The 25,985-nt window shown below is 53.2% G+C and overlaps 1 protein-coding gene and 1 long non-coding RNA gene across 8 annotated transcripts; one reads left to right on the forward strand and one right to left on the reverse strand.

Annotated features, from left to right (window-relative positions):
* Positions 1 to 1,891: 1,891 nt before the first annotated feature.
* NDEL1 (nudE neurodevelopment protein 1 like 1) lies at positions 1,892 to 25,457 on the forward strand. Of its 7 annotated transcripts, XM_058852138.1 has the most exons (10): positions 6,580 to 7,040; positions 10,489 to 10,586; positions 11,924 to 12,077; positions 13,208 to 13,356; positions 14,336 to 14,472; positions 16,465 to 16,638; positions 17,382 to 17,473; positions 19,494 to 19,645; positions 22,400 to 22,434; positions 24,130 to 25,457. In XM_058852138.1, exons 1-10 carry the CDS (start codon positions 7,014 to 7,016, stop codon positions 24,135 to 24,137), a joined length of 1,026 nt encoding a protein of 341 aa, XP_058708121.1. In that variant the 5' UTR covers positions 6,580 to 7,013; the 3' UTR covers positions 24,138 to 25,457. The 7 variants fall into 7 exon arrangements, with proteins under 7 accessions (XP_058708115.1, XP_058708120.1, XP_058708118.1 ...); XM_058852132.1 differs by lacking the exons at positions 6,580 to 7,040; positions 22,400 to 22,434 and adding an exon at positions 1,892 to 1,973; XM_058852137.1 differs by lacking the exons at positions 6,580 to 7,040; positions 22,400 to 22,434 and adding an exon at positions 2,319 to 2,468.
* Positions 3,426 to 6,303, reverse strand: LOC131585735 (uncharacterized). Its single transcript, XR_009279029.1, has 2 exons — positions 6,167 to 6,303; positions 3,426 to 5,816 (listed from the first exon to the last, which is right to left on the reverse strand). It is a non-coding gene; the product is annotated as an uncharacterized LOC131585735 (long non-coding RNA).
* Positions 25,458 to 25,985: the final 528 nt, after the last annotated feature.

Raw genomic sequence — 25,985 nt, forward strand, 5'->3', positions numbered from 1 at the left:
GGAGGGATGAGGTGGCTCCAAGGGCAGTTTGTCACCAAAGGATGACTGCTCCCAGGACGCTGCGGCTTCCCCTCCTGGCACAGCCTCTAATTCAGGTGTCTCGGGGCCGTGCTGTGCTGCACGTCCCGGCCCGGTGCTCTGACGTGGCTCAGCAGCATTTGTGGCCTTGTGCAACACCCAGGTCACACAGGGTGACCCAGAAAGGCCCGTGCAGGTGTCAGGGGACAGCCACGGCTGGCTGGACACCCGGCTGGGGAGAGGCGTGTGCTCTTCATCCTCGGGTTGTCTGCGGTAATCCATGGGAAATGCAGGAAAAGCACGGATAATCCCATGTACAAAGGGATGGGACACGGCTATGGGGACAGAGCACGGTGGCACGGTGCCCACGGAGGACCCCAGCTGTCCCAGCTGTCCCAGCTGCGCTTTGGGACACGGCCTCCGCCGGCAGCAGCGGCCCGCAGCGAGGGAAGCACGAGGGTTAATGACAGCCCGGACAGCTAATTACAGGGCAGGAATGAAACACGCAAAGCCAGCTCGAGTATCGGGGCAGTGCCAGGGAGCCGCGGGCCGGCTGCGGGGCAGGGTCCGCCCGGGAAGCCGTGCGGGGGAACCGGAGCATCCCAGGGACTGCGGGACACGCCGGGCACGGGGCAGCGGGGGAGCCCCGCCAGTGGGGCACGAGAAAACGGGGAATGACAAAGCCACCATGGACAGGGACGGCCGTGGAGGCTGACAGCTCTCCGAAGCTCAGCTCGGGGCCACCGGGGGTCCCTGTGGGAGCTCCGAAATCCTCTGTTCACAGAGTTCCCTGCTCCATGGACACAGAAGCCGTGCGGGGAGCGAGGCAGCGGGAGCGGGATGCGGAGGAAAGAGGAGGAGCTGCCCCTGCCCGCTCCAGGGATCACCCGGAGGGATGGATGTCCTGAGCTCCGAGGGATGGATGTCCTGGGCCCAGAGGGATGGATGTCCTGAGCCCTGAGGGATGGATGTCCTGGGCCCTGAGGGATGGATGTCCTGGGGCCCGAGGGATGGATGTCCTGGGGCCCGAGGGATGGATGTCCTGAGCCCTGAGGGATGGATGTCCTGGGGCCCGAGGGATGGATGTCCTGAGCCCAGAGGGATGGATGTCCTGAGCCCAGAGGGATGGATGTCCTGAGCCCAGAGGGATGGATGTCCTGGGGCCCGAGGGATGGATGTCCTGGGGCCCGAGGGATGGATGTCCTGGGCCCTGAGGGATGGATGTCCTGAGCCCGAGGGATGGATGTCCTGAGCCCCGAGGGATGGATGTCCTGAGCCCAGAGGGATGGATGTAGTGGGGCCCGAGGGATGGATGTCCTGAGCCCAGAGGGATGGATGTCCTGAGCCCAGAGGGATGGATGTCCTGGGGCCCGAGGGATGGATGTCCTGGGGCCCGAGGGATGGATGTCCTGAGCCCAGAGGGATGGATGTCCTGAGCCCAGAGGGATGGATGTCCTGGGGCCCGAGGGATGGTGTCCATGTGCTCGGGCCTGCGGTGTCCGTGCCTGGATGTGCCCCTGCCGGGGTCACCGGGGACAGAGCGGCGGAAGACGGGCAGGGGGCAGTTTCCGAAGGCCGCAAAGGGGGAATGCGAGACCACTTCACCCCGGGGGCAGCCGGTGGGACGAGGACGAGCTGTGCGCACCGGGGACCGGCACCGGGGACCGGCACCGGGGACCGGCACCGGGGACCGGCACCGGGGACCGGCACCGGGGACCGGCACCGGGGACCGGCACCGGGGACCGGCACCGGGGACCGGCACCGGGGACCGGCACCGGGGACCGGCACCGCCCAAGCCCCGCCCCCTCCACCGGCACCGCCCAAGCCCCGCCCCGTGTGACGACAGCGCCCCCGCCGGCTCTTGCATCACTCCCCGGCCCCGCCCCCCAGTCCCCGGATGAGGCGGCCCCGGCGGCGGCGCGCGCTGCGGCGGCTGTGACAGGGGATGCGCTCAGGTGAGCGGCGGGGTCGGGGCAGGCCCGGGGGTCCCCGCGGTGGGCTCGGCGGGCCGGGCCCGGCGCGGCGGGCGGGGGGCGCGGGGCGGGCGGGACGGGGCCGGGGGTGCTGCGGGCCCCGCTCCGAGCCGCGATTGGCTGCAAATTGACAACGGGGCAGGGCCCGCCTCCGAGCCGCGCCATTGGCTGCGGGCGCGCCGCCGCCGCTTCCCATTGGCTCTGCGAGCTGTCAGTCACGGCGCGGCCCCGCTCGGCCGCCGCCCTGCCGGGACCGCGCCGGGTGCGGGGCTGGCCCGGCCGCAGCGAGCCCGGAGCTGCCCCGGCCCGGAGCTGCCCCTGGCCGCCGCTCCGCCGGCCTCTGCCCCGAGCCTGGGCGATTTCCCGTCACTGGCAGGGAGCTGGACGCGTGGTTTGCCTCTGTTCTCGTAAAATCCCCGATCGATCCTATGCCCGGGGCACAGCGTGTTTTTTAGGAAGAGATCCCTCCCGGAATTGGTGATTGGAGCGGGCAGGGCGGTGGTGCTGGAGTCATCATCCCTGGGGTGTTCAGGGCAGTGCCCTGCTGGGGGACACGGGCTGTTTCCTCACGGCTCCATCATCTTACAGCTCCATTCCTGTGCTTCCGTGCTCTCCGCTGGGTGTTTGTCAGTGATGGAGGGAGGGTTTTCTCCAGGGAGGGTTTTCTCCGGGGTTGTTATCCCCTCCGAGCCCACAGAGCCCTGCTGTGCTGTGTCTGGAGGTGGCCAGCCCCGAGCAGCCCGTGGCCGAGTGATGAGCGTGACCCGAATCGAGCAGACGTGCTGGAAAGGATGCGGTGACGGGAGAGCAGAGCCATTCCCGAGCCTTCCCTCAGCCCGGTGCCTCCCACCGAGCCTTCCCTCAGCCCAGTGCCTCCCACCGACCCTTCCCTCAGCCCGGTGCCTCCCACCGACCCTTCCCTCAGCCCGGTGCCCCCCACCGAGCCTTCCCTCAGCCCGGTGCCTCTCACCGACCCTTCCCTCAGCCCGGTGCCTCCCACCGACCCTTCCCTCAGCCCGGTGCCCCCCACCGAGCCTTCCCTCAGCCCGGTGCCTCTCACCGACCCTTCCCTCAGCCCGGTGCCTCCCACCGACCCTTCCCTCAGCCCGGTGCCTCCCACCGAGCCTTCCCTCAGCCCGGTGCCTCCCACCGAGCCTTCCCTCAGCCCGGTGCCCCCCACCCTTCCCTGTCCTTCCTGGGGAGGAGGAGAGCTCTGCTCTCCCACCCACAGCCCAGTCTGCGCTGGCAGTGACTCAGGCCTTCTCTCCCCTCTCCACTCTCCTGACTTGCTCACAAGTGCGGGGGTGAAGGGCACTTCTGGATGCCGCTGGCATTTGTTGCCTGAGAGGTGGTTAAATACAAGAAACTGCTGTAGAAGAGTTCCTTGGATACTTCAGAAAAGTATTTTTTCTTCCTTTACCTTTTTTTCCCACCCCCACCCCCCCGAGAAACAATTCCTGGACATTGTGGAGAGCTGGTGGCCTTTCCAAGGTCAGTGTTTTGTTAGAGATAAAAGTAACTGTAAGGGGAAGAAGCTGTCCCAAGGCAAAAAAGAGCCTGGGAGGCTTTTAGATATTTTGGAAGGGGCTGCCCAGGAAGATGGTGGAGTCCCCATCCCTGAAGGTGTTCAGAAAGCTCCTGGATGTGGCACTCAATGCTCTGGTCTGGTTGATAGGGTGGTGATTAGTCAAAGGTTGACTTGATGATCTCAGAAGTCTTTTCCAACCTGAATGATTCCTGTGCTTCTATATTTATTTATTTAAATGTCATTTTGATGTGTTTGCGGTGTGACTGCACAGACAGGCTGGTTAATGGTGCCAGTTAACTGTGGCTGCACAGGATGTGGCAGAAGTGGGTAAATAGTGTGGATCTGGGATTAACAGTGTTAAGTCTGCCCTGGAAGAGATCCCCTGTCCTGTTTTCTGGCTGGGCACTGCATTTCTGTATTGTTGTGTATGTGGAGGCAGAGCCCAGGCGAGAAGATTTAATCCCACTTGTCACTGGGAGTCCCAGAAGTGAAGGAAGTGTTCAGAGACAGTGCTTGAGTCAGTGTTTGAGTTGTCTTCCTTCCTCTCCAGGGGAAAACCCTCTTTTTGTTCCCCCTGACTCTTTACAGTTTGCAGGTATGGAAGATAATTCCTCATTTGGTGGAGAAGGACAGAGAAGAGAAAGGAAAATAAGAAAGTGGAGAGAAAGCATGAGACTGATGATGTCTGTGACCTTGGTGTCACAAGGAATCTTGTCTCTGGAGACGCTGCTGGCAGCAGACTGCCAGGAAGTACAGCAACAAAGTACAGTTTATGCCCTCAGTCCATTACTGTTGGTTTTTTGAGGTGCCAGGAAAGTCAGACTGCAGAAGGGAAATGATATTTTTGCAGCCCTTGATATTTGTGACACCACAAACATAATCAAGATAAACTGGGGAGTGTGTTCAGCAAACTGCCTGCACTGCTGTGCTGCCCTGACCCCCGGGCACAGCCAGCCAGACCCAACAGAGCAGATTTTTCATGATGTGATTATGTCCCTCGAGGGCTTTTCTGTCCCCACAGCTCAGTGGAAGGTTGTGCTGGTTCCTTCTCCTGATCAACATAGAGTTTGGGGGGTTACTTTTAATATTCCTGTTGTTAAGTGCTCACTGCAGAGCCCCTCTCCGCTGGGGGCTGCTCTGTGGTGCCATTTTGGGGGGGATTTTTCAAATCCATTTTACCCCCCCAGCACTGGTGGAACTTCAGAGATGTAAAAGCGACAGAATTCAGTTCTTTTGGCAGAAATCCATGCTGAGTGTTTTTCCCTTGGAATTCCTTGCTCATTCTGTGGTGTCCAGAAGCATCTCTCCCTCTGGCCACCGCCTTCCCAGGAGGTGTTGTCACAGGGATGGATTGCTGGGGCAGCAGGGAGCTCTCAGGCTCTCAGGTAAATCACAGCTGCTGGGTGGGGTGCCCTGGGATTCCTCAAGGTTTGAAGCAGGCAGAGCTGGAGAAGGTGGGGTGATCCCCAGAGGGGTTCAGGTCCGTGGCAGCCTGGAGTGGGTGAGGATGAGAGCTGCTGCTGCCTGGCACACCTCACCAGCCTGCCGAGGAGGGAGAGAGGCTCAGGCAGTGACAAGCATATCCTTTCCACAGCCTGGATTTCCTTCTCAGTTTGCTGTGCACTCCTCTCTGTGTGGATTCATCCCTTTGGAGTTCCTGGGTTCGGAGCTGGGATCAGACTGTCCCCGTGCTCAGGCCAGGGTGTTCTGGGACATTCACAGCTCCAGGAGCCTTTCCTTCACCTCTGCAGGTACTGAACCTGCAGCAGGAACACCAACCTCTTCTTTTTTAGTCAGTGAGGTTACTTGGGAAGGAACAGAGGTCAAATGTCTGAAACTTTCCATGTTTGTGAAAGCAAGATACATTTTTTAATATGAAATTCTGATACTTTTGGTAGTTGTAGCTTGATTTCTGAGAAGAGGCTTTTTGCATCAGTGCATTTCTTCTGGTTTCAAGGCTTCTAACCCAGTGCTGGCTCACTCTTCAAGGGTTTTCCTGTGACTGGATATCAAATATTCACCAGACAGATGAGTCTTGGCCATGTGGTGCAAAGCAGACATATTATATTTGATTAATGAGGCTGTTGAGATAACAAGGCTTTGCTGTGTGCTGCTTGCTTTATCTTAAAGGCTTTTCTGAATTTGGCACCAAGTTCCTGCAGGTAGGAATTGGTTCTTTCCTGTCTCCTGTGCTGCCCAAATTGGAAATGCAGGATTTCTCATTGCAGCAGAGCAAGGAGCGTTGTGCTGACGCTGTGCTCGGTGACTTTCTTCTCTTCCTGAAAGCTCCCGTGCTGCTGTTGTAAGAGAGGAGGAGGCATTTGTTGTGGTTCACTCGAGAACATTCAGTTCAAAAATAGAACTGCAGGAGAAGGTTCACTTCCCAGAGGTTCAGTTTCATCCCAGCAATGGATGCAGGCACACATCCAAAGGCGTATGGAAATCCGCCGGCTCCTATTCCAGCATGAGCAAAACAAGCCCAAATTGATCGGTGAAATCTAATCCACGGCTTCTGCTTGTTTGTTTTGCATCTTCCAATAAGACAGTGCACGTTTGCTCTGAGTTTTGGCTGAAGTGCTGGGCTTACCTTGCTTTGAGTTTTGTGTTTGCGGGGTAAAAATTGAGAGCTTCAAGAGCTGGAACTTACCTGTTGGTCCTCATGGTTTGAGAAGGTGAAGAATGACAGAAACAAGATTTGTTCTGCTTTTCTGCCTGTGAATTAGCAAAAAGGGGGAAGAGGAAGAGGAGCTGGTTGTGGACGGTCCTTCCTGCTGTGGGTGGCAGCCCTGGGTGGTGCTGGCACTCGGTGACGGCGTCATTGCCTCCGAGAAGGGGGGACTGGCAGCCAACAGGCACTTGGACATTTTGTGATAGCCACACTGGGTTGTTATCTCGAGAACTGAAGGCCACATGTGAGCTTGGCAGAACTTCTTGATCCAGTCCTATCTGAGCTGGTTGCTTGTTTAATTCCAAAGGTCAGTGGACTTCTGTGGTGCCTTGAAGGGAGGGGGGATCAGCCAAGCGTAGCTGGGGGAGTTCAGCCTTGTGCTTCGTCCTGTTTGAGTGGCCTTGCTTTTGCTTCTGCTTAGTTTTTCATGTTTGGTGTCTGAAAATATTGGGCAAATGGGGTTGTGAGGAAGAAAGCAGAAAAATGTGCAGAAAAATGACCTGTTTGTGAAGACCGAATAATATTCCTTCTCTTTATATGGCAGTATTTATGAGGTGGTTTTAAATGAGACAGTGTGAGGCAATTAAAATCAGGAGGAATTCTTTCTGCAGCCACTTGAGATGCTGCAGGTACATCCAGGGTGAATTACAGTGCTCAAAGTCATCCCTGGTGTGACGTGTGAGGGACTGAGTGACTTTGAGAGCAGGGAGGAGTGGATTCCCCACTGTGGGAAGGGGTGGGTCCCAGCTGAGATGTCGTGTTGGATTTCAGGCTGAGTGTTTTGGTCTTAGATTTCATCCCAAGCTTCGCTGCAGTCTCCCGTCACATGGAGAGCCCGGGAAGCTTTTTTAAGGTACCGTGTTACGCTTCAAGCTGTGTTTGTGTTTTCATGGCTTAGCTGGGAGGTGGTTCCAGAGAGATTTGGGGTTGGCCTTGAATGCAAGATTCCTTAAATTACTTGAAAAATAGTCTGCATGTTAGTTGGGTTCCTTCTGGTGAATTCTTGAGCTTTTGGCTCTCGTGATATCCGGAGGATACTGCTCCTCATTTGAAGGATGCTTTGGAGGTGGGAAAACAGATTTGTGCTGTATAAACCCCTCTGGATTTAGACAAGTTCTTAACCTCCACTCTGTGTTTTTTTAGAGTCATTGCAGCGTGGAAAAGTTCTTTCCTTTTCACAGTGGAGAGTTGCTGTGTCCTGCTGACTTTGTTGGGGGGGGCTTGAAAGGAGCCTCGGTGTTTTGAACGTAGTTCTTGTCTGGGAGCAGCTTTGGAGCTGGAGCTGTGCCCACGGAGCTGTGTTTTCCCAGGGCACTGTGTGAATGCTAAGCTGTGTTGGAATGAATTTGAGTGGGCAGCAGTATAAGCCTGCTCTCATTTTCCCTGGAAGACGCTGCTGCATTGTCTTGTCTGCCCCCTGAAAGCCTCAGTGTTGTTTGTCAAAGGCTGGATTCTGCAAGTGCCACGTATGCAAAGGAGCCCTGAATAGGAAGGGCTGGCCGTGCTGGTTCTCAGCTCCTGACAGAATTCCTGGGGCTGGGACAACAGGCTGAGGCAAAGCAGTTTTTGTTAAACTCGTGGTATTCCGTGGGCATCCTCTCTCCCACACATGAGATGTGTGGAATTGTCTGGTTGTGTTCTGATAACTCCTGGGATTTGCTCTCTGCTTGCACAGTCTGTGTTTTTGTGCCGTCATTCTGAGGGAATGGGCAGGGGCTGGCAGAGTGAAGGATTTTCCCGTGGCCACATGTGTGCTGGGAGCAGGTTTGGAAGCTGTCAGCATCTCCCAGGTTGATATTTTGGCTGTGAAGCATCGTGTTTGTAGGGTGTCTGTGTGCCCTTCTCCTGCCCCCCACGGGAATACAAGTGATAAATAGCAGGATAGGGATGCTGGAGCTCAGCAGTGCAGGCTGGCATGGCATCTGCAGCAGGGTTTATGCAGAGCAGTCAGCAGGTCCCAAATCCCTGCTGATAGCATTAGGGATGGTGGGGAACACGGAGCAGGGGCAATCATGAATCATGACCTACCAGCCACTTCACCAAGGCAGGATGAGAGAGCTGGAGAAGATCTGGGAGCGTTGGGAAGGAGGAATTCCTGCCCAGGGCCTGAATCTCCTCCCTCCAGTGTCTGAAAGGAAAAGGTGTTTGGACAAGGAGTGGGGGGCAAACACACCCCCTGTCCTTGGGAGCCCCAGGCAGCCCTTCCTGTCCTTGCAGGGCTGCTGTGCTTGCAGAGATCCCGTGGATGTTGATTTCCAAGGGTGTGCCCCATGTGAGCAGACAGGAAGGAGTCTTGTGCCTTATCTCAGCTACTTCTAGGAAATGATGTAAGATGCTTCCTTGTACAAGGTTTTTCCTTGCCATATCCGAATTTTACTGACAGCCAGCTTGGCTGCTCACCTTTTGAGCTCAGCCCCTCTGGAGCTGTGGGGGCTGAGCCTGTGTTGTGCTTTATCTGATTTATTCTGGGATGAATGTGTGTCCTGCTGGTCAGAGCCTCTGCGCTGTGCTGGTTTAGAGCTGTGCAGGGAAAGGTTGGAGGCATTTATGGAAGGCTTGGATCAGTGCTGGACAAGAGCTGTGGACAGCACCCAGCAGTGCCTTGTCCTGGCACTGGGAATCACTGGGCACAGCAGAGCTTTGCCAGGTGTCTGCTCCCCTCCGAGCTCCCAGTGAGGAACTGCAGCAGTTTGGGCAGGAATCCTCAGCTCCACATCCACAACCTCTGCACAGGGTGTGGGATTCATCCCTGTGGAGTGACTGAGCTGCCTTGGTAATGGCTGATGTAAGTGCTCCCAAAGAAAATCCTGTCTGAAATTTGTGGTGGGAATGGCTCCACAGGTGCTTTTCATTTGCTCAGCGCAGGAAAGGAATCACCATCCGTTCTCCTGGGCAGTGTGAGGACCTGAGCCATGACACATTGGCTTCTGCAGTAAAGCTGTGGAGTTAAATAAACACAGTGTGAGACTGGAGGTGTTTTTGAGGTGCTTGGAACCCTCTGGATAAATTTGCTCTTGGCTTGTGGCAGCTGCAGGCTCAGCTGGAGAGCCAATGTGCCAGTTCTGCCTTGCTGTGTTTGGCCTGGCTGCCCTCTGACGAAAGCATGGGATTGTTCTGGCCCACTTTTAGGTGTCAAAAATGTGGGTCACTGAGATACAGAACACATCAGTGTGACAATTTTAGCCTGAAGGGACAGAGAAGTGATGGCTGTTAGAGTGTGAAAGTCAGGACTTTTTAGATCAGCTCTTCTGATCAATGGGCTTGGTGCAGGCGTTGTTCACAGCCTCTGCTTGGAGCACAGGGGAGGTTGGGTTCACCCTGCTCTTTTTCTGGGTGTTAAGGACAGCATTTGAGGCTTGGCTTTTTGAGGAGAAAAAAAAAATGCCTTAAAGAGCTGTGGGATTGCTTGGGGAGGGCTCAGCAATGGTGCCTCTCCTGGCTGGGGTCTGAGCATTCTCCTGGTCCTGCTCTGCATTTTATCTCCTTCATCACCTGTCAGACCTGAGGCCTCTAATGTCCCCCAGACCATAGAAAACCATACAAAAAGTGTGTTGGGTTGTGTTTCTTGTGCTGGCTGATTGCCTGGGGAGGTCCAAGAAAGGAGGATCCTCATGGAGAGGGCACAGCAGTGCCTTGGTGTGGGAAACTTCTCTGGACACCTCCAGGCTGGGAACAGTCCTCTGTGACATCTATGGGAGAGGCTGATCTTGCTTGTGTCTGTTTGAGGCAGCAGAACTACCTGGATAATTCCTGTTACCTGCATGTGACGCAAGTAGGAATTAGCCAGGACTTGCTGCAGGAAGAATAAGTTGAGTTTTGATCTCCACACAGAGCTGTTTGTAATTACCTCACTTGGAGTGTTCATCCTCCTTCACTACTCACCTCTGCAGCTCTAAAAGCAGCCCTAGTGCAGTCACTGTGTGGTGGCAGGGGGCAAAATCTCTTAAAAACATTTAATGAACTAAAGTGGAAACTGATAGCTGTAAATTTGAGTGTATTCCCAGCTGTGGGCCTGGGTGGGCTTGTGGCACCAACTGGAGTTTTGGTGGCAGGTACAAAATCCAACCAAAACTTCTGGGCTCATTTCAGGCTGCTCCACAAGCACTTCCAGAGGCTGGGTAAAATCCTGGGGCTCGTTGGGGCAGGTCTGTTTGCTGGATGAGCCCTGGGCGAGATTCTGGACATTCTGGGTGTGGGTGCCACATCCTGGTGCTGTGGCTGAAGGCCAGGATTGAGCAGAGGTTTTTGGGGTGCTCTGCCTGGGTTTGTCCTGAGTGTATTCCTGTGTTTGTGTCCTGCAGGTCGTGTTGATCATGGACAGTGAAGAAATCCCTACTTTTTCGAGTCCAAAGGAGGAAACTGCATATTGGAAAGAGCTTTCCTTGAAGTACAAACAAAGGTATTGTGGATTTGCAGGCTGAATTTGGTTCTTAATGATCGGAACGCTGTTTAATCTATTCCTCTACAAGGCCACACCAAGATGGTTATTCGATACTTTAGAGAAATCCTGTGAGAAGAGAATTCTCTGGAAAGGATTTCCAGCTTTAAAATTTCCATCTCTGTGGGAGCTGAGTGTTTCTTGCCCAGTGTCACCATGCCAAGAACTGCAGGCTATGTTTTGAGCATGTTTGAGCAAGAGCAGAGCCTTTTTATGATCATGTGCACCTTTGTGTAATTAAAGTGCTGCCTTAAGTGGTATCTTGATATTTTATCATAAGAAGGCACCTTTGGGCTTGCCTTGTATCATTCCTGTTCCCTCAAGCTTCTTGTAGTGGAATTACTGGTATGAAAAGTGGCTGATTTGGTGTCTGCTGCATTTTATTCAAGTGTTTTGTGGCTCCTGGTCCTCCCTGCACCAGTGGTTTGCATCTCTTAGGGGACACAGGGCTTTTTGTTACCAAAAGTGCCAAGAGAAGCTGCTCTCTGGAGTAATGCTGTGCATCTGGGGGGTGGGCTGAGTTTTTTTTGGGGTTAAATCCCTCTCAAGCCCTAAGAGCCCAAGGTCCAAGTGGCTTTTTCTGTTTGGTTTGGCGTTTTTTGGGAGGGACATGTTGGGAATGTGGAGGGGCCTGTCCTTGTGGAGAACCCTAAGCTGTTCCAGTGTGTCAGAAATTCCACCTGAGACACCACTGGATGTGTTGTTGCCTAAAGCCTCAGTGGTTTTCTCTGCTGCTTGCTCAGGGCTGAGCTATTACCTGTGGTAAAGATGCAAATTTAATAAGCAAAGTATGTGGAGTGGCTACTTCTAGTATTTAATAACTTGTGGTGGTGTGAGGTAACCATGTCCTGCCTTCCTGACTCTGCATGATTTTTACAAACTTTAATTTTCCAGCTAGTGCAAAGGTGCAGAAACTGTTGTTCTCTTCAGTTTCTGACCACAATCTGGTTAAATGTTTGCTTAATTCATTGTCTGTTCCATAAAGTCTGCCAGCAGTGAGAGCTAATGGAGCACAAAGTGCTTCTCAGGCTCCCATGAATCCTGTAAATAGCTTTGATCCACACAGGCATTCAAGGTGGCTGTTTGGTTTGATGTAAGAGAATTAATTTCCTTCAATAGCTTAGCTTAATGTAATTTCTCTCTTTCCCCATTTTTCTTTTTCACCTTAGAGGTCTATGGATGACACTAAAGTGTTTTAAAACTCTGGTTTTTTCAGCTTTTTATTTTAGAAGAGCTGCAGGCTTTGATTTAACTTGGGAGATGCTGGATTTTCCACTGATGAAATCTTCTCCTTGCAGCTTCCAGGAGGCTCGTGAAGAGCTGGCTGAATTCCAGGAGGGAAGCAGGGAATTAGAAGCTGAGTTGGAGGCACAGCTAGTGCAAGCTGAGCAGAGGAACAGAGATTTGCAAGCAGATAACCAAAGACTGAAATATGAAGTGGAAACATTAAAGGTAAGTCTTCTCTGTCGTAGTGTTGCTTTTCCTTTCAGCGACATCTTGGATCTCATCTGGGCTGCTCTTGGGCACTGAATATCCAAATAAAAAAAGAGTTGTCTGGTTAAGATCCACATTGAAGTGTGGCATGTACCCCAAATAAGGCCAGGGACATTTCTGGCAGAACTTTTCTTGTTCACGTCATGAAACTTCCTCCTGGAGTTTGTGCTGGTTTGAATTCCTGGGGCTTTATTTGTTCCACAGGGAACATCAGCATAGCAACAGGGGTTTTGTCAGGCCACTGCCTTGTCACCTTTCTTTGCAAACCAGTCTTTTTGCCCTCAGGGTCTCCTTGGTTTTATGAGACCCCAAAGAAACCAGAAAATGGGTGATTTGTGCACATTTCTCAGGGAGTCTCCACGTCCATTCACAGCCGTGTCTGTGGAGCCAGGAATTGCTTAAGGAGCTGCATGTGCAGAAGGTAGCTCTGAATTGATGCCTCTGTGTTAACAAGTTCTTGTCTCTCTTGAAATCTTGCAAAAGCATCATTTTGGGCAATCTTGGCTTATTTAGTGAAGACAGAGGTTAGAAATTCACTCAGTGCAAGGAGGATTTATGGGATTACTTTGTGTCTCCAGTCTCTTGCAGGCTCAGGATGTGTTTTATGAGGTCAGTAGTTTCTCCATAGGCCCTGATCAGTGCCCTTAGAGGGTGTTTGGCAGTGAATTCTTCAGTCTTTTCAGGCTGAGTTTGTGGGCCTGGAGGTTTTGTGACAGATTTCAGTGGCCCATTTTTGCCAAAGGACACATCAGAGCATTTCTGGTGTCAGGGTGGGTGTTGTCAAGGCAGAAGCACAGAAGGGGAGGCTGTGCCAGTTGCATTTCTCTCTGCCTTCCTGGAGCAGCTGTCAGTGCAGGCTGTGGGGAGCAGATGCAGGGATGCATCCCTCAGAGGCAGCTGGGATTTTGTACCATGGCCAGCTCTGACATTCACAGCATGTTCCTTCTCCCTCTCCAGTTTCTGCTCTGAATTACCAGCAGTCCCAAACCAGCATGCTGCAAAGAGAGTGATGCTTCTTGTCCCTGTTTCCTGCCCATGACTTGGCCAGTGCCAGCAGCTGATGTTTATCCCCCTGTTCTTTGTTTCAGGAGAAGCTGGAGCACCAGTATGCCCAGAGTTACAAGCAGGTGTCATTGCTGGAGGATGACCTGAGCCAGACAAGAGCCATCAAAGATCAGCTGCACAAATATGTGAGGGAGCTGGAACAGGCCAATGATGACCTGGAACGTGCAAAGAGGTGAAGGCTGCTAAGCTCCTCTTCCCTTCAAGTTTGCACCACAAAGATCTTTTCTTTGCTACTCAGCTCGAGCATTTCAGTGTTCCTGAAAGCTAAAATAACAATCAGAAAAACCCCAAACACCCCCAAGACTTTGCATTCTTTGAGCAGTGCAGTTGCCCCTCATCATCAGCAGGAAGGGCAGTGTGGTTTGTGCTGCTGTGAGGAGCAAGCCCAGAGCCAGCCAGGCCATGGCACTGCCCTTGGTACCCCCAGATGAGTGACTGCTGTTTGTGCTCCTGCTGCCTCAGAGCCCCTTTGAAGTCAGAAGCTCCTGCTTTCCATAGTCCCTGTTAAATCAAACAGGCCAAAGGAGTCTCCTGGTCCCTTGCAGAACAGCTGGAGGGAACAATCCTGCCCTTTCCAAGTGCCTGGAATGAGCCCTGGCTGCTGTGGGAACACCCAGTTTGGGAGGAGGTCATGCTTCCCTTCTGCTGAGTGGGAATTCTGCCATGGATTCAGGGAGAGCAGGAATGAGCCTCTGGCTATCTGCAAAAAGATCTGAGAGCTGAGGCCCTGTTCCCACATGGCTCATGAGTAACTTCTGACACTGATTTTGGGAGGAGTTGGGTCATGGGCAATGTCCCAGTGCTCTGCTGCCCACCTTGGCAGAGCCCTGGGAGCCCAGCCCCACCTGAGCTGGGGCTCTGGTCAGTGCCCAGCTTTGGAGCATGGCTTGGGGAAAAAGGAGCTGCCTGCTCTGGCCTGGCTCTTTCCCACAGCTTTGGTCCATCTCTGAGAGCCAGATGCTCTCGTGTTCTTCTCAACTTTTTCTCTCCTGTTTTTTGGAGTTGATTACTCCTTTCTAAGGAGCATTTCCATGGCCTTCAAATGCTTACCTTGAACATAGCCCTGCTAACATTTACCTTCTGTTATGCTTTTGAATAAGCTTTTATTCTGGCTGAGCTGAAGAACCTAATATTCTGGATTTTGTTTCTAGGGCAACAATAGTTTCATTGGAAGACTTTGAACAAAGGCTGAACCAAGCTATTGAGAGAAATGCATTTTTAGAAAGCGAACTGGATGACAAGGAGTCATTGCTGGTCTCTGTACAGAGATTAAAGGATGAAGCAAGAGGTATGGCTGGTCTGGTTGGTTCTGGCTCCTGGTGCAGGGTTGGTTTGCTAAAAGAGATGTGCAGCAAGCAAAGCTCATGTTTCTAGAAAGCCTCACATGATGAGACTTGAACTGGATGCTTTAGGTTTTACTAACAGTGTGTTCTTTGTATGTCCAGTGTAGACAAAAAGAAAAATTTCCTCATTTAGGGTAGAATTAATAATAGATGAATTCAGGATTTTTAACACAAAAATACTCTGTTTCACAGATAGAAGAGAACTGAAGAAGTTGCTTCAGAAGTTCCTCTTGCTGTGGGTTTATAGGAAGGGAAAGCACAGGAAGTGACAGGGAAATGCAGGATAAATGACCAAGTAACTCTTCAAAAAATCTCTCCTGTGTTCCTTCTAAGCCCCTTGGAAGTTACCTTAAATATATTATTTAAGATACTCTGGTAAAGGCTGTGTTTAGACCTGTGGGATGTGTTTGGGATGGTGTTCTAGGATAAGTTCTGGGAGTTGGGAATTCCCCAGTAGATTTCACATTCAGGATGCTGGGGAAGCATTTTAATGATGTTATAAACTGATTTCTCTTAACTGGGGAAGTGATCTGCTCATAGGCCTGTGCCAGCCAATAATGTACTTTAGAGATTGGTGGTTTGCAACTTTGTTCCCTAAATGAAGCTTTCTAAAATATTTTCTAGTTTAAGGCCTGGACCTGAGTGTAAGAACACACCTTGACAGCAGGCTGGGATTGTTTTGTTGTTGGTCTCCTTTATGAATCATTTTGAAGCGAGTTTGTGCCCCAGAAATTGGGAGCTTTATTGGAAGCGCAGGGATTTTGTAGTAAATATGAAGAAAGAAATTTTCTGAGGAAGTATATGTATTGTAATTTGAGATTAGAGCAGTCAAACTGGAAAAACCAGCAAAACCCAGAGGACTGTTTTCCAGAACACTGGAACAATCAGCAAAACAGACATCTTGTTTCTTAGATGAGTCATTTGGACATTTTTAGCATTTGTGAGTTATTCCCCCTGGCAGCAAGAAGGAACAGTAGCCTCTGAAAGAACTGCTACAGTCAAACTCAAATATGACATTTCTGACTGAACAGCCTCAGATCCTCTTCTGGGAGCCCAGACAGATTTTCCCTTCAGCTTTGCTGTTTTACCTAAAATCAGTTCTAAATATTTGTTACAACTTAAAAGCTGTGATGTGCAGTTAATTTTTGCTTTGGTACCAGATTGAGGCAAGGAATAGGAGATCTGTGAAATCTCCAGTTGCTCTGCCAAAAAAGGAACAACTCACTTGTAATGTTTGTTTGCGTCTTTCTGAGGACTTGAGAGATCCATGGTTGAGCTGTGCTGGATGTTCTTTGTAACAAAAAGCTGTGGAAAGGGAAGGGACAGGGTAGGGATAAGCTTCAGTCTGGGGAGGGATGTGAGAATAAGACCAGGCTTTTCTAATGCCCAGGCTTTTCTCTGTCCTTTGGACTGCCCTCCATTCTGTTCCTTCACTTGTCAGGGCATCAAGAAACTGGGTGCAACCCTTGGACTGCCTTTGGCCTGTGTGGATTATTAACTGGGAGGAGAATGTAGGGAATGGGAAACACAGGAATAGGAGTGAAAAACATTGCTCTGTTTTTCCAAGCTGTGTTTGAGCAGGAGCTGGGCTCAGCAGCAGCAGCAGCTCTTTGTGTCCAGCTGCAGTTTTGGTGACTGCAAATGGGCAGAAATCCTGGGGCAAATCAGCTACCCCCATCCAGGGACAGGGAGCTGTGTGCTCCCTCCTGTCTGGGATGGGATGGGATGGGATGGGATGGGATGGGATGGGATGGGATGGGATGGGATGGGATGGGATGGGGCTGCTCTGAGAGGTGTCCCCACTGCTGGAGGAGGCAGCAGCAGGCACTAACCCAGGATTGTTGGGAAGTGTCTCCTGCTGCCCTTCCCAAACATTTGTGAAAGAATCAATCACTAATATGGGATTTTGTGGGTTTTTCCCTTCTCTCAACCCTCAGACCTGCGGCAGGAGCTGGCTGTGAGGGAACGGCAGCAGGAGGTGACCCGGAAATCAGCACCCAGCTCTCCCACTCTGGACTGTGAGAAGATGGATTCAGCTGTCCAGGCCTCTCTCTCCTTGCCAGCTACACCCGTTGGAAAAGGATCAGAAAATAGTTTTCCTTCCCCAAAAGGTATCATCCATAGGAATGGGGTCTGGTTATGCTCCTTAAGGAACCTGAGGTGGCTGTGGGGGTGTGGAGCTCACACATTTCATGGGGTGTGTTGGAGTCCCAGGGCAGCTGTGTCAGGAGGGAGCAGCATGGAAAAGGACAGTGAAGCCTTGACACTGCCTTTGGGAGCAGGCAGAGCTTTGCACTCTGCACTGGGTGCCTGCTGTAGAGCCCTGAAGGTATTTGGGAATGCAGGGAAGTGCAGGGACTGATAATTGTGTTCAGATGTGCAGCAGCAGTGGTGGGGAGCATGGTCAGAAGTCTGTCTACCACATTGACTTCCCAGGGGTCCTGTTTCCTCCCTGATGCAGTGGGGTCTTAGTCCAGCCCCTTTTCCCATCTGGAAGGCTCTGGACAGTCACAGGGATTAATACTTGATTTTTCAGATGAGGAAGAGTGGATTCCAGAGGGAGCTCTGGCTGGATTAGATGGATTGCAGTCAGTGGCCTTGTAGATGGAGAGTGCATGAACTCTGCTGGGGGGGCTAATGGGAACCAGGGCAGTGGGCAGGAATTAAGCTTTATCATTTTCCCTGGCTGTGATCCTGCAGTTACTGTGGGTAACTGTACAAAATGTCTGCGGCAAGATTGTGGATATGTTTGGTTTTTTGTTGTTTTTTTTTAATGTAGAAGCTGATTTATTTAAATTTTTGAAAAACCTGAACTGTGGAGGAGTGAAATAATAAGATGTGTCTGTGTTTGCAGCTATACCAAATGGGTTTGGTACCAGCCCACTGACTCCTTCAGCTCGAATATCTGCACTCAACATTGTGGGGGATCTGCTACGGAAAGTGGGGGTGAGTGCTCTGAGCTCTCCTGGGGCTTCTGTCCTTGTGCTCCATCACAACACAGCCTCAGCCTGTGCTGGGTACATTCTGCAGATGCCAAATCATCCACGTTCACTGTTTAGTATTTGATAATTCCTATTATTTTTTTCAATTATTTTGACTTTTAAAGCCTGATCCTATGGTTCTGATCCAATTTTGAGGTGACAAAATTCATATTTGAAATAAAAATTTTTCAAGTGCTGGGTTAGACCCTGCCAACTTGTTCTTACCTTAACTGGGCCTGCAGCTTCCTCTGTCTGGGCTGCAGAGCTGGAGCTCAGGCCCTGGGTAAGGGAGGAGCTGGGATCACCCTGCCAGGGTCTCCTGGGGGGAAAGCTCCTCTCCCATGAAGATCTGCCACAGATACTGAAAGAAAAACCAGCCTAGAAACCTTTGGTAAGAAAGTGAGAAAATAAATGAGGAGAAAGCCAAATGCTCCCATCTGTGGCTGGTGGGGAAGTGAAATGCATGAGCCTTTAAATGGATTACACTGTTAGCAGGGAAGAAGTGCTTTAAACATCTGCTGCAGTGTTGTTGAGGACCCAGGATTTCCTCTTGGAAGAAGAAATTACTTTTGAGCTCCCAGGAGCTCCTTGAGTGGTGGTGGTTTGTGTGTGAGTGGAGCACAGGGGAGCTGTGGCTGCCTGGGCCTGGGCCTGGCAGGAGCTGCACTACAGACAGTTGTTTTAGCAAAGTTAGACACGAAAAATTGCCTGGCTGCTCCCATTTGGAGGCAGCGAGCTCAGCCTCGGTCTGAAAGGGCAGCAGGACAGCTCGGGGTTAGCAGTGACACGTTCAAAAGGGGATCATTGTGAGGAAGAGTCTGCAGGGGATTTAGGGAGCTTAGTGACAATCCCATGTGATTACTCTGCGAGGACAGGAAATGCCAAATAAGCAAGCTGCTCTCCCAGCCTGCCCTGAGCCACAGCTCGATTCCAGCTCCAATTAGAGGCTGCTCAGGTTCTTTGGGGCTTGGCTGTGCCTCATCCCAAGCCTTACACTCCCCATCCCTGCAGGAAGTTTCCCCTCTGCTTTCCTGCCTGCAGCTGAGACAGGGAGTCCCTGGATCAGACCACACTGCCTGTGGCCAGGGGACAATCTGTGACACCCAGAGTTACCTGCAGCTGCCTGTAAATCCATAATTCCTAAATCCAAGGGTTCCTGGGAGGCTGCACAGGGCTCACTTACCTGTGCCAGCATGTCAGTGCTCCCTTAATGGAATATTCTGTGCAGAGCAGGACCAAATCCCACATTTGGGGAGATGAATTTCAGTTTCCAGTGCAGCATTTGCAATGTTCTGAACCCCCCTGTGCACTGGGGGGGTGTAGTGAGTAAGGACTTTCTGCTACACCAGATGGAAATTCAGGATAAGGGGGATAATCAGATGGTGGCAGAAAGGGCAGGTGATGCTCTGGAGTAAAGGAGAGAATCAGGATGTTGTTCCTCCTTCCAGGAGTCACTGTCACTTTACAGAGGGGAAAAAGACCTCACCAGGCCTGTTTGGAAGGGTGGCAGTGAAGCTTTAGAAATTGACTTTATTTTGCAAGGCAAGATTAAGAAAGAAATTCCAGGAGGCATTGTCCTGGTGAAAAACCCAACTTTCCAAATGCACAGTCCCTCTCAAAGCTTGAGAATTCTGCTTGAGGCTCTCAGTCTTCTGATCAGCTCAAGGCAGCTGCTGAAGCAAGGAGTTTGGGTAACTTCTGCTAGGATTTGGCTTCTTTATCTTGGGTAATTATTTCAGAGTTCATCTGTTCTAGAATCTGAGCCCTCGTGGAGCTGAGTAATGTCTGGCAGTCTGCATCAGCATCTGTGTGTTTCCTCTGTGGTTGGGTGACAGAGGAAATGACAGCTTTGTTCCCATTTTTTTGCCAAGGGTGATCACACTGCAGTCCTGACCATGGCAATCTTGGGCTCTTGAGCAGTAAAATACTTCCCCTTAATTATTACCTTTCTTTTTAATTACTATTCTTGCCCTCCCCTTTCACAGGCCTTAGAATCCAAACTAGCTGCTTGCAGGAATTTTGCGAAGGACCAGGCATCACGGAAATCCTACATTTCAGGGAACATCAACAGCGCCGTGATGAGCAGCAACGGCACAAAGTACCCACACCCAGGGCACACCTCCTTCTTCGACAAGGGGTGAGTCAGGGCACAGCTCTGCCCTCAGCCGGGGCTGTTTGGGGCACCTTTCATGGCCCCAGGCCAGCACAGCTTCCATCCTGCAGCAGAAACACCCGGTGGAGCAAAGCCTGCAGGGCATTTCTGTGGTGCAGGGAGAAAAGCAGGTGTGGGGGGTGGGTCCTGCCTGATCTCTCGGTGGCTGTAAGCAAGCCTGGCAGTGAGGAATGGGCCCTCTGAGAGCATCTCGGGAGCAGAGCAGGGCTTGGTGTGCTCTGGGGAAGTGCAGAACCTCACCTGCAGAGTGCCTCAAAGCAGCTGAGGGCAGGCAGGGATGTTCCCTGGGAGGGAGGGAGGGAGGGAGGGAGGGAGGGAGTTCTGGGTGCTCACACCTCCTCTGGGAGCTCAGGGATGAGCCACTGGTGTGGAATTGTGGCTGCTGAGGGTGGCTCCTCCCTGCTGAGAGCCAGTCTCAGAGCCAGGGATTGCTTTCCTGGGAGCAGGGACCCCGCGTGTGTGCCATGCTCAGAGCTCCCTCTGGGATGCTGGGAATGCTTCTGCAGGAGCCTTTCCGTGGTTCCTCCCAGCACAGGGCCCTGGGGGTGTGCAAGGTGGAAAGCACAGAGTTCTCCAGTGGTACTGAGGATGGCACTCAGTGATACTGAGCACCCTCCGTGCTCCCTGCGTGTCTTCACGTTAAACCTCAGTGCAGTTTAATGCTGACATTCAGCACTTCCTCAATCCTACATTTGTTTTAGAGAATGAAATGAGCTGTTTCTAACCTGAAAGTACCAGAGCAGCCAGCTGAGCTTTCCACATTCATCTTCAGTGGGGCTGTGTGGGGAGCAGGGCAAGCTGCACCTCAAAAACTGGCACTGAGAGTTTCTGGAGCCACTGGTGTTCGCTGCTTTGGGAAAGGAAGAATTCAGAACTTTGAAGTCACGTGCAAATGAGCCTTTTGGGCTGTGTGTGCTGCAGGGCTGAGGGGGCTGTGCATCCCCCAGCAGTGCTCCTGCAGCTCCAGGGAAGTGCTGGGGAGGGATTATGGCAGCTCTGAGCAGGCAGAGTGGCTATATTGAGGTGTGGTGTGACAATAAGCTGATTGCTCTGTGGGGTGAGGGTCACTTTTAATTATGCAGATTGTCATCACACTCCTCTGCAGGGAGGAGCAGGCTGGAGCTGAGGAAGGCTTAGAAAGCCTGCTGCAGCAGAGCTGGAGGTGTTAGTGGACAGGGAAAGGGCTGGAAGTGGTTCACGTGCTTATTGCAAGTTGCCAGAGGTGCTGCATGGCCCCACTGTCCTGGCCTTGTCCCCTGTCCCCGTGTGCTGCTCCCAGGCTGTCCCTCAGGCAGTCTGCTGCCCTGCTCTGTGCCCAGGAGCTGCTGGCAGTGCCTGTGCTGTGCTCCAGCTGTGTGCATCCCTGCTGGGGAAAGCCTGGCTGGGAGCTGGGCCCAGCCAGGGCAGCCTGTGCTGGCTGTGCCCTGACCCAGGGGTGAGTGTGACCCTGACCCAGGGGTGACCCTGACCTGGGTGTGAGTGTGACCCTGACCCAGGGGTGTGACCCTGACCCAGGGGTGAGACCCTGACCCAGGGGTGAGACCCTGACCCAGGGGTGAGTGTGACCCTGACCCGGGTGTGAGTGTGACCCTGACCCAGGGGTGTGAGTGTGAGCCTGACCCAGGGGTGAGACCCTGACCCAGGGGTGAGTGGGTGACCCTGACCCAGGGGTGTGAGTGTGACCCTGACCCAGGGGTGACCCTGACCCAGGGGTGAGTGGGTGACCCTGACCCGGGTGTGAGTGTGACCCTGACCCAGGTGTGAGTGTGACCCTGCTCCAGCTGTGACAGCTCCAGCCTGCAGCCAGGAGCAGCTGGTGGCTGAGTGGTGGGGTTGGCTCAGAGGTAACTCAGCCACACCCTGTTTGTTTTCCTCCTTCTGCCATTCCCTTGGTTGAAACATTTGAGCATCTCCAGCTCCTGTCAAGGCCCTGCTCTCGGAGGGGAACAGGGCAGCACTGCTTCAGGGTGGCCTGGAGCACAGCAGGGCTTGCACCAAAGCTTGGCAGCAGAACTGGGGGAGTCAGGCTTTACCTGCTTGTTAAAAACTCAGAGTGTTTGGTGTAAGATCAGTCTCCTGCAGATTTGCCCTTCAGGAATGTGCAGGTTCTGTCCAGGTGCCAGGGAATGGCAGAACAGCACCTGAGGGTGGTCCACAGGATGGATACTTGGTTTTTGCTGTTGTAATTATTGTTAATTGGTTGTTAATGTCCAGGAAACAAAACTGCTCTGGGCTCTGCAGGGCCCTGGCACTGGGACAAGCCAGCCTGAGGTGCTTCTACCCCTTCCTGCAGTCCTGAATGCCAGTGTCCTCACAGCTGATGGTTATTCTTGGTTATTTCTGTGAATCCCCTGGGCTTTGTTTTCATGAATGAGCTGAAGTTTAATGTAAGAAGTGCCTGTGCTCACACACAGCAGTCAGAGGTGTCTCTGCTCTGTCACCCACAGCCCTGGCCAGATTACACCAGGCTGGGAAATCTGGGTCTTTTTCCAGTCCCTGATCCACCTTATTTAAACCTTATTTAAAGGTTTCCCTGGGAGAGAGGGAGCCGTGGGTGCCTGGGGTGGTGATCCTGTGCCTGTGCTGTGCTGGATTGCCCCTGCAGAGCTCAGACTGAGCTTTGGTTGAACACCTGTGCTTGGCCCCAGCTATTGCCTCAAGGGTTGTGCTCAGGAATGTCATTTTTGTGTGCATAAACTTTCCCTTTCTCTCCACTAGGCGTGAGAAGGTCATATTCCCCACCTTGGTCATGGGTAAATGAATTCATTTGCACTGATTGGCTGCATGTGGTGTAACCTGGGGCTTGGGGCAGCTCTGGGGGCTCTGGTAACTGCACGAGGTAGTTGGTAGTGCCACACACTAATGGGCCCCGATCAAATTAATGACCAAAGCCTGAGCCTGCAATTGCTTTCTCCTGACTTCGAATAAACCTCTCTGCTGCTGTGACCTGTTGCAAACATAAGCCTGAGTGCTGCTTGCTTTCTTCTCCTGTTTAATCCTTCAAAGAAGTGCATGTTTGTGATGGAACTGGTCACAGCAGGGATGCAGGGGAAGCGTGGCTTCACCATGGAGTCCGTTTGCAAGGTTTGCCCTTGGCTTGTGATTTCCCTTCAGCATTTTGTGGCTCTTGACTCGCTGATGTGCAGTGGTGTGGTTGTGGCTGACAGGAAAGCAAACAAGGGCACATGTGGCTGGGAGATGGCCAGGGGCAGAGCAGGGAGGGGACAGTGTGGGTAGGGACAGCAGTGTCCCTGCTCAGTGTCACTGTCCCTGCCCAGCTCAGCTGCAGCAGCTGGAAGCAGTTCCAGAGCTGTGCAGTTCCAGAGCTGTGCAGTTCCAGGGCTGTGCTGTTCCAGAGCTGTGCAGTTCCAGAGCTGTGCAATTCCAGGGGTGTGCAATTCCAGAGCTGTGCAATTCCAGAGCTGTGCAATTCCAGAGCTGTGCAGTTCCAGGGCTGTGCAGTTCCAGAGCTGTGCAATTCCAGAGCTGTGCAGTTCCAGGGCTGTGCAATTCCAGAGCTGTGCAGTTCCAGGGGTGTGCAGTTCCAGAGCTGTGCAATTCCAGAGCTCCAAGTGTGCTTTACCAGCTCCATTTTCCCTTCAGGCCAGGCTGTTCAGCTCCAGAAGAATCTTCCACTGAGGATTTGTCAGATACTTAGAGCTGAGGAAGTCTTGGGCACAAGGTGCCAAGTACAAAATACAGCTTGAAATGCAGTTTAATGAGTAATCCAAATTAGTAATCAGGGCAGAGAGTGGCTGGATGTGGACACAGAGCCCATGGCACTGCAGGGACAGGCAGTCAGAAACATCCCTGAGGAGCCACTGCAGGGACATTTCCAGCAGGGAATGCTGCTCCTGGCTCTGTCTGGTTTCCTGGGAATCCCAGCACAAGGGTCTGGCACAGGCACCACAGAGTGCTGGGCTGGTCTGAGGGCCAGGGAAAGGGGGCAGGAGCAGGAGGGGACCTGGCTGGGGTCAATCACTGTGGGCAGAGGCTCCAGACACCTCCCAGAGCTGCCTGAGTCTGGAGCTGGAGCACAGGAGCTTTTCCCAGCTCACTCCTGGAGGCTTAGGCAGGACCTTTTATTGAGTATTTTTTTACAGTTGCTGTGTTTAAGGTATTTTATTTTCCTTTCATTCTGTCTCCTACTGCAGTAATGCTGATTTCTTTCTCTTGTTTTGGTGCCTTTCCATGCTATCACCAGAGCACGGATGGAAAAGCTGCAGGGGAAGGGGGAGCCTGTGGCCCCCGGGCTGTGGAGGCAGCCAGAGCCCCCCTGCTCGGGTGGGGCTGGTGGGGCAGAGCCGGCTCTGCTGAGCCCGGAGTGAGCGGCTGTGGGCTCAGCTCTGCCCGGAGCCCCGGGGCTGGGACAGTCCCTGAGCCCCTGGGAGGGAGGAGTGGGCTCAGGGCTCCTCCCCTGACCCCTGACTCTTGTCTCTTCTTCCCAGGGCAGTGAACGGCTTTGACCAAGGCCCCCCGGGCCTGGGGGGCTCCCGACCGTCCTCGGCGCCGGGAATGCTCCCCCTGAGCGTATGAGCCGCGGGAGTTTGGACTTGGATGCTTTTCTCAGCCCACCTCGAGAAGAACTGCTCCCGATTCCTCCCCATTCCCACCCACCCCGCTGGAACATGGCCCTGAGAGGAGACCCCGAGCCCACGGCCCTCCATGTCCTGTCAATACAGTTTGTTTTCTGCTGTCGCTGTAGTGGACGTTCTCTGCCCCGGCCCCACGGGCTGCCACCTTCTGCTGTGCTTGGGGACACCGAGTCCTGCTCTGCCTGGGGGACAGGCCCAGCCTCGCCCTCTTGGCTCTCCCTCTCCTCTCACTTAGGTCTGGCAGAGCCGGGGCCGCTGCTCTCCCGGCCCCCCCGTCCCCTCCCAGCCCTGCTGCTCTCAGACCTCGTGGAAGTGCCCCGGGGGAGGCCAGCGCTGCTCTTGGGAGCCGGCCCCAGCTCCTGGCCCAGGACAGGGTGAGCAGCTCCATCCCCTCTGCCCTGGGGGGTCACAGCCCAGCCCGGCTGAGCTGCCCTCGCTGCCCTGGGGCAGTGCTGTGTGCAGGGGCTGTGCCCCCAGGGCTGCCCCACAGCTCCCCAGCCCTGCTGGACTCGGCCTCCGTCCCTCACCCCACACACAGCAGCCCCATGGGAGCTTTAGGAAGCTGCTGCTCCCCCTGGCCCCAAGAACCCCCTGCCCATCACCCCCCTGCTGTAGGACTGGATTGTGCAGCCTCACCTGCGGGCTTCTGTGACACTTTGGGGCGACTGAACCTTGTGGGTCTTTCAAGCAACACATCTGTGTGGTTTCTCTGTCCATGTGCCTCAGAGTCAGTGGATTTTTAGACTGAACCAGCAAATGGAGCCAGGGTTGGAGCTGAGGGTTCAGCAATCGTCGTTCAGGGGCTCTGCAGCTCCCAGGTGGTTGAGTTACAAATGCTGAGAAAAAAAACCCCACTGGCCCAGCAGTGGAGGTGGGATTGTCCCTTTGCCATTAGGGTTTGTAAGGTCCTTCCTTCCTGTGCATCCTCTGCTGCATTTGACTGTTTACATTTGTTTTATTGTACATAGATTTGTAAACATAATACCTTTGCCTGAGGTCTTTGTACATAACTTGGGCTTTGTAGCTTTATTTATTCAGCCTCTCTCTGGCATGTTTCCATAGGATGTACCGTTCCACCCTGGTGCCACTGACATGATGTGGTTTCAAAAGAATGAAAACAAATGAGAGCAATCTTCCAAAAATAAAGTTCTTTTAATGTGGAATCAGTGGATTTTGCAGAACCAGTGGCCGTGGCTCGTCCTTTGTCCCAGAGGGTTTTCTGCCAAGCCCCAGGGCTGGGCCAGTGTTCAGGCAATGCCAGGTTATCCCACACCCCTTCCCTTGGGAATGTTGGGGAACGGGCACTGCTGGGGCCATCCCAGCCTCTGCTGCTGGCACCGAGGGGGGACATGGAATTTCAGCTGGGGAAGTGTTGGAAGCCTCCAGCTGCCTCCCGGGGGATTTTTGCCTCCTTGGAGCAGCTGGAAGGAATTTCCAGAGGACGGGAGCTGGGCTGGGGCCCTTCCCGGGCTGCTCCATCCCTTCCTGTGCCCGGGGCTGTGCCTGTGCTGCTGCTGCCGCTCTCCGGCCCGGCTCGGCTCCCACTGGAGCTGCTGCCCAGTCCTGGGGCTGTGTCCAGTCCTGGGGCTGTGTCCAGTCCTGGGGCTGTGTCCAATCCTGGGGCTGTGTCCAATCCTGGGGCTGTGTCCAGTCCTGGGGCTGTGTCTTTGTCCTGCCCTGGGGCAGTGTCCTGCCCGTGTCCAGCCCAC

Source organism: Poecile atricapillus, chromosome 17, assembly GCF_030490865.1.
Source record: "Poecile atricapillus isolate bPoeAtr1 chromosome 17, bPoeAtr1.hap1, whole genome shotgun sequence".
In the NCBI taxonomy this organism is placed as follows: Eukaryota; Metazoa; Chordata; class Aves; order Passeriformes; family Paridae; genus Poecile; species Poecile atricapillus.